Source organism: Ophidiomyces ophidiicola, assembly GCF_022830035.1.
Source record: "Ophidiomyces ophidiicola strain CBS 122913 chromosome Unknown scaffold_9, whole genome shotgun sequence".
Taxonomy (NCBI): domain Eukaryota; kingdom Fungi; phylum Ascomycota; class Eurotiomycetes; order Onygenales; family Onygenaceae; genus Ophidiomyces; species Ophidiomyces ophidiicola.
In genome coordinates, this window is record NW_026054649.1 from 76,014 (window position 1) to 89,736 (window position 13,723).

Consider the following 13,723-nt stretch of genomic DNA (forward strand, 5'->3'; position numbering starts at 1 on the left):
AGTATTAGTTAGGCGGATTAGAATAATACCTATGCCCTAGGTAAGATGGATGGACTCTTGTTTTATATCCACCGTGTATGAATGGTCCGATCTTCGTTTAGAATTGTTTCATGATTCAAATGGCAAGGCATGCGAATATCCACGGTATTTGCTCCTCATCAAGGTATATTTAGCAAGGGGAAACGAAACGCTAAAGCGGATTAGATATACATCGTAGTGCTATCTTAAGATCAAGACAATTATGCGGCAGTCGATATAAGGAGCCAGTCATTTACTCCGTAATGTTGATCAATTCAATTTCTTAAGTCGATATTTTGAGTTAGGCAGAAATATCTCGTCAGATCCAGAAATTCCGTAGTAACAGAATGAGAAACTTCTTCTAGTAGGGATCCCGCGGCGCTCAGTATCATATCACAGCTCCGGAAGGGCCGTATGAAGTAAGGAGGAGGAGTTGTCAACGGCCATAGCGGACGTCTAGTCGGAGAAATATTAAGCCTTTTCCGGAACTTTAAATCGTCCAGCCGCTTTCAGATGTGACGGCGCAAGCTCAGGCGGCTGCGGGCTTGCAAAGTCGCCTGCTTTTACTAGTTATTTATTAACGGTCGATTTCTTAAATATCGTTTTTTTTTTTTTTTTTTGTCAATTTCAGTGTTATCTGACAAGAGCCGAGTTTGCCAGTATACTCTCGATGGGCTCGTAAATAGGTCTTGCAATGTCCGAGTATTGGAAATCGACAGTATGTTCGTCATTTCTAAAGGAGTTGGAGCTAACACATCTACTAACTCATCTCCTTCTAGCCAAAATATTGGTGTAAACACTGCAAAACCTATGTTCGTGATACGCCATATGAGCGCACTCAGCACGAAGCCACAGGCAAACACCAGGGAAGCTTAAAACGGTTTCTTCGCGACGTTCACCGCTCTCAAGATGCCGACCAAAAGCAATCGCAAAGAGCAAAAAATGAAGTTGACAGGCTAAAAGGTCTTGTTGCGTCTTCACTGGGTACTGGCACGCCAGAAAAACCAGCACCATGGAAACGTAGCAGCGTAGGCGCGAGTGGGACGTCGGCATCGGCCAGCGTAAATAAGGAACAAAGAAAAAAGCAAATGGAGCAGCTAGCTGGGATGGGTGTTGCGATACCTGAAGAATATCGACCAGAGATGGCTATGGTTGGTGAATGGACTACGGTTTCTGAGGCCCCCGTCTCGGATTCGATCGGTGCCAATTCTGTCTTGGTGAAGGGCGTGAAGAGAAGGAAAGTTGATGGCGAGGAGGAAGATGATGAAGAAAACCTTGGGCGCTCTGGATCTGAACGGGCGCGCCCAAGGAAGGCCTGGGGCTCTACCTTCAAAAGCCATACGGGCACTGGAGAAGATGATGATGGTGAGCTCGACGCTTTGCTCAGTATGACAACTCAAATAGGTAATAAGCGAACGAGAGTGAAGCCTGAGCCTCAGGACAGCCCTGTGAAGCAAGAGGAAATCAGAGAAGCAGACGAATCCGTCTCAATGCCTGAAGATGCAACTGTGAAGATTAAACAAGAGGATGATAGTGAGCACATTGTGCCAAAAGGTGGTACGCCGGATATTTCGGCGGGCCCCCCAGCCGAGTTTGTGGGAGAACCTACTCCAACGGTCATATTTAAAAAGCGTAAGCCAAAGCAGAATAAGAAATAGAACAACCAAGAAAGGTATTACGGCTACCATTGGACGTACTATCACGTTACCACAAAATTACCAGCCTAGGATCTAGCAGGTTTTGGCCGATTGAGGCGATGAGGTATCGATATCGACTTCACCGGTGAGCCTTGCTGTAAAATCGTATTGGGGTCATAGCTAATGCCGGTTTTAGAGTTGGCAAGGGGCTTCAGACAAGCACTCGCATTTCCAGCAATAGCGCAACATACGTGATGCTGGGGTTATTGCCCATCCGGTCCGCTCCCTAATACCAGGTAGCGCTCATTTGAGACAGCTTCTTTTTTCTGTGTATTTAGATGAGGCGCACGGAAACCGACGTCCGAGGAACGTTTGGCAAAATGTCATACAGAACAGCAAAGTCTGTACGATTTGCAGGTGAAAGTTGATGGCATGGTGTTTCTTGCTTCATACAGCAGCGCCTATGGACATGGAACACAGAATATACCATAACCAAGATGGGACTGAAGTTACAATATGTATTACCAGCTTGAACTGAGTGTTAAATATCTGCCCCAGCAGCTGCACTCAAGGGTCAATTTTCAATCTAATTATATCTATGAATCCTCAATTTTTTTTAAGCATATCATGCATAGACCATCATCTAGAACTTATTTATTATTTATTGCATATCTTTCATTTGATGCTGCTGCTTACATGACTGGCATGATTCACACAACTACCATATAATTTTGACTTTCACTTAAGTTTTGATCTCAACTCTGTTCTCACTACGTCGTTCACTCGGTGAATGCTGGTAGCTTGGCATCAATCACCACTTGCATTTTTGCCAGCCGTTCTGGTCTATCCTTCTATAAGAACTCGCACTTGTACAGCACCTTTATATATTTCAGGCTTTAGGGCTATTTTTTGTTCTTTATCAAAATTTTCTTCTTCTTCTTCTTTTCTTCTTTCCCGTTTTTATTTCTCCTGCTGTGTACCTTACTGGCTGTGCTGTTTGAGAATTTGATATGACCTTAGCACAAAAATACCACTGATCTGGTGAGTTTGACCTTTCAAAAATATGCTTTTTTTAATAAATGCACATGGTTGAAGCTTTAGACAAACTTGTGGGGACTGTAGGAGGCTGTGAAGCTGTCCACTGCAGCTACTTATCTTCTCCTCACCTGCGACAGATTGGTTATGTTTTCGCGCTCAGTGCAAATACCTTCTATCCTTGCATTTCCTACTTACATAGCTTCTTTGAATTGGCTGTTGTTTTCTCATGTTCATTTTTTATCACCTGACAACTTCCGTTCTGGCCTACTTCGCTCTGATCCGCTGCATTCTAATCTATTCTATTACTGTCTATTTCACTCTAATATATTGCGCTATGGCTAACGATAGCTTGCTAACGGTTGCAGTTCTGGATTCCTCTTTTCTTCTCTGCCTGAGATTGCCAATATCGCACTGTGACCCTACCTTACGACCTCTGCCCCCAATATCCCCTCAATTGAAGGAATGCCGTGTGGCACCCATACCCGATTTCAGATAAAACCGTTTACCGTGCGGTAAAATCGGCAGAACTGGGAAGGTATAAATAACTTGTGCTGTTCACGATGGCGGACTCGGGTCTTTCGACGACGTTCAAAACGGATGCTTCGCAAGATATTGAAATGGCAGATGGTCCCATGGCATCGCTGCTATTGCAATCTACTGCTGCAGACCAAACCACTCCAGCACAGGCTTCTTCTATTCCCGCTCCCGTAGGCACATCATCCGGAATGAATTCCCAAACCTATCCGGCTCTTCCTGCGATTTCCCAGTCGGCGACTGCCTTCGCGGCACAAATAAATATCCAGCAATCAGTCGGCAATGCGCTCCAGCAAATACCCACCTCGTCTGCTCCCACCTCGAACGACCTGTCTCAGGCAAGTCAGCCACAGCTCCTTCCAGCCAGCCAGCCCAGTAACCCGTCCCCGGCGCCACCGGCACCGTCCAATCCGCAGATGCACATGGGCACCATATCTATGGCTATACCATCGCAGCAGATAGCCGGATATTATTCAGAAATGCCGTCAAATCCGCAAAACTCCGACGGGTATGAGCTGATCAGCGATGGCGGAGGTGCGGCGGCTGGGGGCCGCATGGGGAAAAAAGACGTGAAGCGGCGGACGAAGACAGGCTGCCTGACGTGCAGAAAACGTAGAATCAAGGTAAGCAGACCCTTTACGTTGGCCAGCGCTGGTGAGAGTCGCGTTGTGTTTTGGGCGTTAAGCGCTGGGCGATGTTGCCGCGTCCTACTCGCTTAATCGCTTATGCAGCGGGGACGGGCTGGCTTGCCCCTCCACCAACCGCCAGCCCAGCAGTTCATCATCTCGATCGCAACTGCTGGGCTTCCTCTGGACACTCGTATTTTGTTTCTGTTTGTTGCGCATTTGCCTGTATGTTCGCGCTAGAATCGCATTTCGCTGAAGCTTACTTTGCTCGCCGGCCTTAGTGCGACGAGCGGCATCCCATTTGTCGAAATTGCGAGAAGAGCAAACGTGAATGCCTGGGCTACGACCCCGTCTTCAGAGCACAGCCAGGCCCGTCGGTCATCCAGCCGGCTCCGTCGCAGCAGACTACATTCCCCGTCGCCGCGCCGCAAATCCCTCCGCCGGTCGCTCCCCCATCTAATCCTGTCCATCTTGTATCAGCACCCCCGTCAAATTCCCCATCGATACCCGCCACACTTCCGACGGTACCTCCCGCTCCTCCGGCACCGGCCGCAGCGCCTCAGCGGCCCGAGCAGCGTAGTCAAGCTACAAGTGTAAGCTCGACTCCTGCAGCAGCACCATCGCCTAGTGTTCCCCCAGCGCCCGAAAATTTTGAGCATTTACTCATGGCAAACGCCATCAGTGAATGCCGCAATCTTGAATGTAAGCATTCTATACTCTTCCCTTGACATATTGCCGCTGATCTGCGTTGGTAGTGCACCATATCAATATTGATGACTTGCTGACTGTGAGCGGTCGACTGGAGCCGCTCCCGGAGGGTTTAGAGCTGTCAGCCACACGTGTGGAGGAGTGCGCTAAGTTTGTTGGAGCCTACTTAACATGTATAGATGTCTTTCTGGAGACCCATTGGTACGAAACTGGAGCTCGCCCATTCTTCCTTGCCAACAAGAACCTTCTCGCCCATGTTTCTATTTTCTTAGACTATGTTCTTGAAAGAAGATGGAACGTGGACCCTGATTGTGTACCATTGATGGAAAGTCGGGAAGCTCGCTTTATTTGGGATGCAATGGCGCTATGCCTAGAAGCACGAGCGCAAAATAAGGGTGCTGATGGCAAGCCTAAGCCAGAAGATCCGGAGCTAACCCTCGCTATAAATCGTTTCAAAGTCGTGGAAGCTCTGCTCACTGGTAAAATATTAACAACGAACCCTACCTCGGCGCCCGAATATGGCGGGGATGACTCTGCCTGGCTGTCAGTTGGGCTAGGAGTCCAGCTCAAACGTCGCCAAATGAAATTCTGGGATGCCATGGGGCAGTATCTTGTCATTGCGGACGATATGCCTGAATGCAATGTTTTGCGCGACCTTGCATTGATGGATGCCCGATCCTATTTAGACACGTTTGAGGGCCGTGACACTGTCTACTCGATTGCAGTTATCCGGCACATCTCCCGCTTCCAGCCTCGAAAGGTTAAGAATCTTCCACCTTCAACGGATGAGAAGGATGTCTCAGCAAAACTATATGTTGCGACCAAATTCATCGAAGAAGAAAAAGATGCTAAAGGGACCAGCCAAGTGGTACGGCGGCTTTGTGGCCAGCTCTTTAGATGGTGGGAAAAACCAGAAAACTTGTGATATATTACTCTTTCTCTTTGTACGTTTTCAGGGCATTTTTTATAGAGACATTGGCCTTAGCCTTTCCTACACGATTGATGATAATAGGGCCTTACGAAAGGATAGCATTAACGGTGAGGACGGAGAACTTCTTGGATGTTTTGACTATTGGCGAGGCAAATATATTGTGTATCATTTCCCTTTATGTTAACATCTTGTAATTCTAATTCTATTCTTATTTTCTATGGAGCAATACAGATAATTTCAACCCTTCACGGTGCCAAGCAAAAAAAAGAATGACTAAGCAATCTGGTTGATAACTTTCAGGTTTCTGAGGGAGGGTTATCAGAGACGTCCAATACCAGCACCATGGATTTTCAAGTAAGTAGCAAATGCTATCCCATACATTGAAGCTTGTATTGACCACAAATTCAACTCCATCTAGAATCGAGCGGGCTCCAAATTCGGAGGAGGAGGCGTGGCCTCTCACTCTGCGACCAATGCCGACCGACGAGAACGTCTTCGAAAACTAGCCTTGGAACGCATCGACCTCGACAAAGACCCATACTTCTTCAAGAATCATGTCGGCAGCTTCGAATGCCGACTCTGCCTCACGGTGCATCAAAACGATGGCTCGTACCTCGCCCACACCCAAGGCCGCAAGCACCAGACCAACCTCGCACGACGCGCCGCGCGCGAGCAGAAAGAGGGCAAGACCCAAGTCGCGGATGGCAGCTTACTGCCCGCAGGCATGGGCGGCGTGCAGGTCAAGCGCAATACGGTAAAAATCGGACGGCCGGGCTACAAGATTACCAAGATCCGCGACCCGCTGACACGTCAGCACGGGCTTCTCTTCCAGCTGCAGTACCAAGAGATTACGCCGGGCGTCTTGCCGCGCGTGCGGTTCATGTCTGCGTTTGAGCAGAAGGTAGACGATCCGCCTGATAAGAATTTCCAGTATTTGTTGGTCGCCGCGGAGCCGTATCAGACGTGTGCGTTCAAGCTGCAAGCGCGCGAGGTTGATCGGAGAGAGGGCAAATTTTGGACGTGGTTTGATGAGGATAGCAAGGAGTTTTGGGTACAAATATTGTTCAAGACGGAGCGAGAGGAGAGGTACTCTGGCGTGCCTGGTTTAGCACCTAATTTGCCCCGGCGGTGAAAGTCTCGGGCCTGTCGGAATGGTCTCTTATTGATCCGGGCTTCTTTTTGTTATCATGGAGTTTGGTGTTGGCTTGCATAGTAAATCGTCACGCGGTGGGCCTTTTATATCAAAATGTAACAATCTATGGAGTGTACATACGTGCACTTTGGACAGTGTGGGTATTTCAGTATGGCAGTGCTTTGAAGCCCCGTTCATATTGTTATTCACAATGCATTCAACCCAATTTATACATTGCTTCTCCACAGATAATGGTGTCCTCGTCACCTCAATTACTTCTCATACATGATCGGGCGAATGGAGATCGGAACGGGGATAAGAACAGCCGACTTGGCACATCATAGAAAGTTTCGATTTGGAAAAAGCTTATATAATGGAGGCCGCTTATGTAAGGTATCTAGATGACCTCAGACTCGGGCCGGAACAAGAGCATTCCCAACGCTCCGCGATTCTAGCGGTCAGCATGTGAATCGTTACCCGGAGCACATCCGGCCAGACAAGAGTCAGATCCGCGGCTCCCCCGCATCGAAACCGAACGACAGTGGTGAAGCAATATGAAATCACTTGGGGGCCCACGGTGGGGCCGACTCAACCGGCGAAAACAGGGCTGGGTAAGAACCAAGGAAGGCGGTCAAGCGGACGGGCCAATCAGAGGAAGTTTGTTTATCTATGGGCTGCTGTCGTCATAATGGTCACAGGCCGTTTCTCGAGGCCGATTGTGAATCCAAGCGAACACGACTTGCAGGCGGGATCTGTTAGTGATGGCTCCGATTGCTGTCGAGCGGTGACTGCTCATCAGCCAGAATTTTCGTGTTGTTCCAGCCAGGCAGGCGCCGGGGGGGCCGGCAGCAAACTAGGCAGGGGAAGATCTGTTTTTCCGTCTGACGTAAGGCGGCGCGACATGATTGGCTGCAGGGGGCCCGACTCCACCCGAACCTCGGAACAACGTGGTGATCTTGGCAGCGGCTAGCTGGGTGAGGTAAGGCGCGCCTGATAAGAGATCAGCCCCTTGCATGCGAAACGATCTTGCGGCGAATTTGCAGCCAATCAGCCGCGCCCGGTTACAGGGAGAGCTGTGTGAGCTATTTTCCCGCCGCAGCCTGGCGCAGGGCACTCCTGCGCACACCAGTCGTGCTGTACGCGACAGTATTGATGCCCGATGGCTGGCCTACGACGCACGACGAGGCCTGCGCGAGGGCGCTGAAATGCCCGGGCATGCTCCTTCTACATATATACGCGCAATAAGATTGGGCTTTTTTCGTGGTGTGGGATTGCCAAGCCGTGCCTGGCCGCCTGTAATTCCCCCCGCCAGCGATAAGCACACCCGATAAGCCTATCACTGCGGCCCATTGCTTATCAGGGTTTGGGGGACCATTGGGTGTGGGCATTACCGTCACAAACCACCCGGCGGGCCTGAGACACCTGCCACACAAGCTGGCGGTTGCCAGGTGCATGTGCGCCACACCCACGCTGGTGAAATGCACACACTCACTGCAGTGACACCGCCCTTGTGTGACGGCTGTTCCCTGCAGTGCAACCTGGTCCACCTCGCTGTGACGCCCTCGTCTGTGGACTTCCTGCCGGCCGCAGCCGTCGCGGCGTAATTACGTACCGCGCGTGTATCAGCCACATCAATCACGTGATCAATACTGCTATTTCAGGCGCTGCACCGCCTCGCCTGCGCTGAGGGATTTATCCTTAGCGCAGCCGCTAGTACGCGCAGTACCTGTATTGGTATGAAAAAAACCGGGCAGGCACGCCAGCGCCGCCGCACATTCTGATAAAATCTGCTGCTCCTCCTTCTCTGCTCACTGTTTCTCACTTCCCACACTCCTCGTCGTTCACTGTGCTATTGGCCTGCTATCTGCTGTCTGCTACATCTTTATCAAGCTCCTATCTATATCCCTGGTGCAATTTTGCGTTTGCAATCGCTGCTATTCCTTTACAATCCTTATTTGTGAGAAACCGCCACAGTGCAGTCGTCAACGCCGCTTCGCTCATCTACACCTCTCACCATGGTATGCTCTTGTTCACTGTCTCTCAGATGCTCAATGGACGCTTTGTGAACTGACTTTTCTTTCTTTCAGGCTCCTAACACTCATATCTCCAATGCGGAGAATGTGCGTTATCCTCTGCTTTGGCTTGGTCATGCCCTGACCAGCTCAACTAACTGGCACCACAGTTAAAAAAATACATGGAACTTGACCAACGGGGTAAGGTCATGGCGGAATACATTTGGATTGATGCCTCAGGTGGTGTTCGTTCGAAAACTAAGGTATGTTGCTGTTTGTGGGAATGTCGTCCTGGCAACCACCACTGACCCCGCCTTCGCTCTAGACCGTCGACAAGATCATCAACTCGCCCACCGACCTCTCATATTGGAACTTCGACGGTTCGTCAACAGGTCAAGCCCCCGCTGGCAACTCAGATATTGAGCTCAGACCCGTCGCCATCTTCCCTGACCCGTTCCGCCGAGGAGACAACATCTTGGTTTTATGTGAGACCTTCGACTCAGATGGTTCCCCCAACCAATATAACTACAGATATGAGGCTGCCCGGTTAATGCGAGCCAACGAGCATGAACACTTCTGGTTTGGCTTAGAACAAGAATACACTCTTCTTGGTCCTGATGGTTGGCCATATGGCTGGCCTAAGGGTGGCTTCCCAGGTGCCCAGGGCCCATACTATTGCGGTGTTGGTACTGGAAAGGTGCACTGCCGTGACATTGTTGAGGCTCATTACAGGGCTTGTCTTTTTGCCAAGATCAACATCTCCGGTATCAACGCCGAGGTCATGCCCGCCCAGTGGGAGTACCAAGTTGGTCCTTGTGAGGGTATCGCACGTGAGTTATTGATCATAACCTCAGCTATAATCCAGTGACAACTAACCATGAATCCCCTTTTTAGTTGGTGACCAACTCTGGATGTCCCGTTTTATCTTAAGCCGTGTTGCTGAAGAATTCGGTGCCATCATCTCGTTTGCTCCCAAGCCTATTCCTGGTGACTGGAACGGTGCTGGTCTTCACACCAATGTCTCGACAGAGGCCATGCGTGCTGAAGGTGGCATTAAAGTCATTGAAGCCGCTATGAACAAGCTTGAAGCACGCCATTTCGAACACATTGCTGTCTACGGTGAAGGCAATGAAGACCGCTTGACTGGCCGCCATGAAACCGGCAGCATCGACAAGTTCAGCTGGGGTGTTGCAGACCGTGGTGGCAGCATCCGTATCCCCCGTCAAGTTGCCAAAGACCGCAAGGGCTACTTTGAAGACCGACGACCCGCCAGCAATGCCGATCCTTACCAAATCACCGGCATTATCGTCAAAACTGTGAGTTGATTTCTTCTCCTACCCTAAATCAATAATATACTGATATGAGTGTCCGTAGCTTTGCGGTTCTTCGTAACTTTTATCTTCATTTTCCTTACGTACGACTGGCATAAAATTCGGAAAATGGCGGCTCGGCAAGAATCACACTTTTAGATTCCTTTTGATTTTATTTTGCTACCACTTTACATTTTTTATTGACGTTTTGTCTCCTATCTGGGGACATTGATAACCCTTCGTGTTACCATCCCCCTTTATTTATCCCCTTAATGATGTTTCCCTACCCTCTTTGTGCCCCTGCATAGACTCGGTTCTTGATTTACACTGCTTGTTTTTATTGTTGTTACTGCGCTCGATTGAGGCTTTGCCGGTCCTGTTCAGTTTGGGGTTACTTCAGCGAGCCATGCGACTACGTGGAAACTTATTCATTCCTTTGGCTGTCACGGCGATTGGGAATTCAAAAGCTTACAAGGGTAACTGAACTTTGCTAGAGCAGTGCCAAACTTGCAATCACTTTCGGTGGGAATTTCACTTTCTATCCACGAGTATTGCTGGTAATTATCTAGTAAAATTGCGGGGCTCCCAAGTAAGGCATGCATGCTGAATTCAGCTCCAGACGAGACGGTCGGTGCCATTCCTTTGGCATCTCGGCTATGTTGGACGCTTTGTATATATATTGTGCATTGGGTTGGTGTATCTACAGGTTGTATTGCATTGACACAGCCGTGGCTGACGAGAATGATGGAAAGACGATGGAATCAATTGATTCAATGCGATCGAACCCTTATTATATTATATTTTTTTCCCTTCAATGCAAGGAGATTATCATCCAATTACTTATTGCCCAGCTTTCATGATGGTCAGTGCTTCCTCCATCGCATAAACCACACGCCTTCCAGCCCGCGCTGCTTCACCTCCCTTTTTGCTGCGCCGTCGCCGTCCTCACCACTCGCTTTGCCTCCATCCACCACCCTCACCAGTACCGCCAATACCACCGCAGCCAATACACTGCCCATCAGCATCCCCACCATAACCCAATTACTCTTGCGATACTGCTTCCCGCCCTTCGCCAACCGGTCGCTATCCCACCCGGCATATAGCGCGTACGTGGTCACAATACTTCCCAGGTTGCCTAGACCAGACACCAGCGCGGATGCCGCGGCCACGCCCACCTCGCCGTGGCGTGGCTGAAATATCTCGTTTGTCCAGGTCATGGTGATGGGAACCGTGGGCCCTAGGCCGAAGCCGACGATGAGCAGGCCGGCATAGCGTGGCCACGGGTTGGTCACAGTGTTGCCCGCGTAGGTGGTGAGCAGGAGGCCGAGGATTTGCAGCGTCGCTGGGAACGAGAAGAACAGCGCGCGGTGGTGGTGGAAGCGGTCGGACAGAGGCGTGATGAGCAGGATGGCGAGGAGGTCGCTCTGTTTACAGACACATAGGTTAGGGCAAAGCAAAGAGGTTTTTAGAGGGCTCTCAGGTACGTACGATCCAAATGGGCGCGAAGAGTAGACTGAGCTCGACGCTGCTGAGCTTCGGGTTCGTTGAACGGATGATAACCGTGCCATAATTCTGTACCCCGATGCCGACGCCTACGACGCCAAAGTACATGAGCAGTAGCGGCCACAGACGCCAGTCTATCAGCACCCGCCCCAGGTCCCTGAACGTCCAGTGTCCTTGGTGATATACACGCTTCAGATCGCGATAGTGGATTTCTGCGTCTCGTCCTGTCAGCGCCGGTGGAGTACGCGGTAGCCAGTTCAGAAGACTTGTCTTTCCGCCTTTCCCCTGCTGTGATTCTTCGCCAGGAGGTAAAGGCCGCTCTGGAAGCCACCATAGCAGTGCTACGCCCGTCACCACGCCGCACAGCCCGTAGACGAGGAACATCCACCGGAAGCCGACCAGGCCACGGGCGCCATCCATTTTCTGGAAGCCAGCAGATACAAGGCCAACGACAGCAGCAGATACTTGTGCGGCTGTGAAGTAGAGCCCGATGCGTTTGCCGGTGCGGGATGGCGGGTAGAACAGCGTCAGATAGTATGCCATGCCGGGCCAGAGACCAGCCATAACGACCCCAAGGAGAAGCCGCAGGAGGCTAGGTTTTCAGTGAGTCAATACTCTTATCAAACTGGGGCGCGAGATACATACTACAGGGACCAGGCGGCTTTCACTGCTGCCATACAGCTCCCAATGATGCCAACGCCCAGGACAATCCGGCTCATCCACACACGGGGGCTCATCCGGGTCATGATGAGATTTGACGGCAAGTCAAACACCACGTAGCACACATAAAACAGCGCCAGACTGGTTGATATCTGGCGCGGCGTCATGTGCAGCACAGATCCCAGGTCGTGCTTCTGGGCAAGATTCATGGTCTGCGCCAGGCCGACGGTAGAGCGGATGGAGGCACATAGGAAATAGAGCACCCAGAAAGGCGGGATGATGCGCCAGTCGAGTTTTCTGGGGTTTTTTGTTTGCTCAGTACGGCTTCATTCGAATCTGAGAGGGAATTTACCTATAGATGCGCTCGATCTCGGCCGGGCTGGGCTCATCACCCACCTCAGTATCGGTAGTTTTGAGAGACATATCACTGCCTCCAGTGTTTTTGGGCTCAGAGGCCGCGGGCTTCACAGTTTGCGACATGTTTGCGTGGATTGATGCTCTATTTCAATTCATCCCGAGCGGCGGCTGGGCACCGGAGCTTTGTGGAAGGGAACGGTAGGCCAGAAATTTTAAGCTTCTTGAAGCTTCAGAGTGGCCTAAATTTAACTACTAGTTAACAATGCAAGAAAGAAGGTCAGTTCGCGAACTTAAATGAGTCCGTGATATTTAGCAATGCTGGAACTGGAGCCCATCGCGCGAGTGTCAAAATGCTGCAACGTGATATAGCAAGCCCATTGCCCAGCAGTTCCGCGACCATCGATCTACCACAGCCTAGCACACGACCCTGGTTCCCTTTCGTCCGATTCTTCAGAGAATACGGGTGCCGGATGACTGCAACCCCGGCCCGCCTGCTTAGCCGTGAAAACCGCTTGATCAAGCCTGTTGCGTGATTTTGCTGCTGCTTTTTCTTTTTCCTGTGGCGGACACGCGATGCCGCATCCCTGCGACGGCAATTTTGTTGAGGGAAACCTGCGTGGGGGGGCTATGAGAAGCCCGCTTCTACACTCTCGTGCACCCCGACACAACCCCTGAGGCAGCCCCCAAACTACCCCCTAGTCCCGCCCCTAAGCAACGCCCTGGGGTTGTCTCCCCAGGGCCCCCTATTCCGGACCACCCTAGTCCCGAGATAGCCTGAGGATAGCTACATATCACGAAGGCGACCCAATATCATCCTTTTTATGTATGGATGCAAATGTCCGGTTGCTCGTGTTTTCGGTGCCATAATCAAAACCATGACTTTGTGATGATCTGCTCTTCGCTTCGAAGCGGCCTCGAAAGCAACACGCCTCCCAAAACGTTTCCTTACGATATCTATTCTTTCCATTTACATCTGCACGGCATATATATATAATATGGCACCTGAACACGCTGATACAAGTAGAAGCCCAGATGGAAGATGCCGATGATACCAATAGACTTGAAGGACGGAGTAGTTACCGAAGTCGTCTTACTCGTACCCTAAAGGACGCTCAGCGATTTACAAGATCCAGGCGATGTTCTATTAATGTGACTTTCATTGGTGACTTTGAATCCATAGAAGAATAATAACTGCAGGTAGAATCGTTGGTAGCTCTCCACTAGGCGTCACCTAGATAGTTATGGAGCAGAGGACTC

The 13,723-nt window shown here is 50.5% G+C and overlaps 5 protein-coding genes across 5 annotated transcripts; 4 read left to right on the forward strand and 1 right to left on the reverse strand.

The window, feature by feature from the left end:
• Window positions 1–712: 712 nt before the first annotated feature.
• On the forward strand, window positions 713–1,676 carry LOZ57_002933 (uncharacterized protein; the record flags this gene model as incomplete). The annotated part of the gene is made up of 2 exons (XM_049251988.1): window positions 713–736; window positions 798–1,676. 2 exons carry the CDS (start codon window positions 713–715, stop codon window positions 1,674–1,676), a joined length of 903 nt encoding a protein of 300 aa, XP_049108871.1.
• A 1,577-nt stretch (window positions 1,677–3,253) lies between these two features.
• Window positions 3,254–5,486, forward strand: LOZ57_002934 (uncharacterized protein; the record flags this gene model as incomplete). The annotated part of the gene is made up of 3 exons (XM_049251989.1): window positions 3,254–3,850; window positions 4,135–4,555; window positions 4,609–5,486. 3 exons carry the CDS (start codon window positions 3,254–3,256, stop codon window positions 5,484–5,486), a joined length of 1,896 nt encoding a protein of 631 aa, XP_049108872.1.
• A 348-nt stretch (window positions 5,487–5,834) lies between these two features.
• On the forward strand, window positions 5,835–6,624 carry sap62 (CWF complex protein sap62; the record flags this gene model as incomplete). The annotated part of the gene is made up of 2 exons (XM_049251990.1): window positions 5,835–5,846; window positions 5,911–6,624. The coding sequence occupies 2 exons, from the start codon at window positions 5,835–5,837 to the stop codon at window positions 6,622–6,624; spliced, it is 726 nt and encodes a 241-aa protein (XP_049108873.1).
• A 2,221-nt stretch (window positions 6,625–8,845) lies between these two features.
• GLN1 (glutamate--ammonia ligase) lies at window positions 8,846–10,028 on the forward strand (the record flags this gene model as incomplete). The annotated part of the gene is made up of 4 exons (XM_049251991.1): window positions 8,846–8,899; window positions 8,962–9,466; window positions 9,531–9,952; window positions 10,011–10,028. The coding sequence occupies 4 exons, from the start codon at window positions 8,846–8,848 to the stop codon at window positions 10,026–10,028; spliced, it is 999 nt and encodes a 332-aa protein (XP_049108874.1).
• Window positions 10,029–10,809: 781 nt separating this feature from the next.
• On the reverse strand, window positions 10,810–12,589 carry LOZ57_002937 (uncharacterized protein; the record flags this gene model as incomplete). The annotated part of the gene is made up of 4 exons (XM_049251992.1): window positions 10,810–11,370; window positions 11,435–12,041; window positions 12,095–12,406; window positions 12,462–12,589. 4 exons carry the CDS (start codon window positions 12,587–12,589, stop codon window positions 10,810–10,812), a joined length of 1,608 nt encoding a protein of 535 aa, XP_049108875.1.
• Between the last annotated feature and the right edge of the window lie 1,134 nt (window positions 12,590–13,723).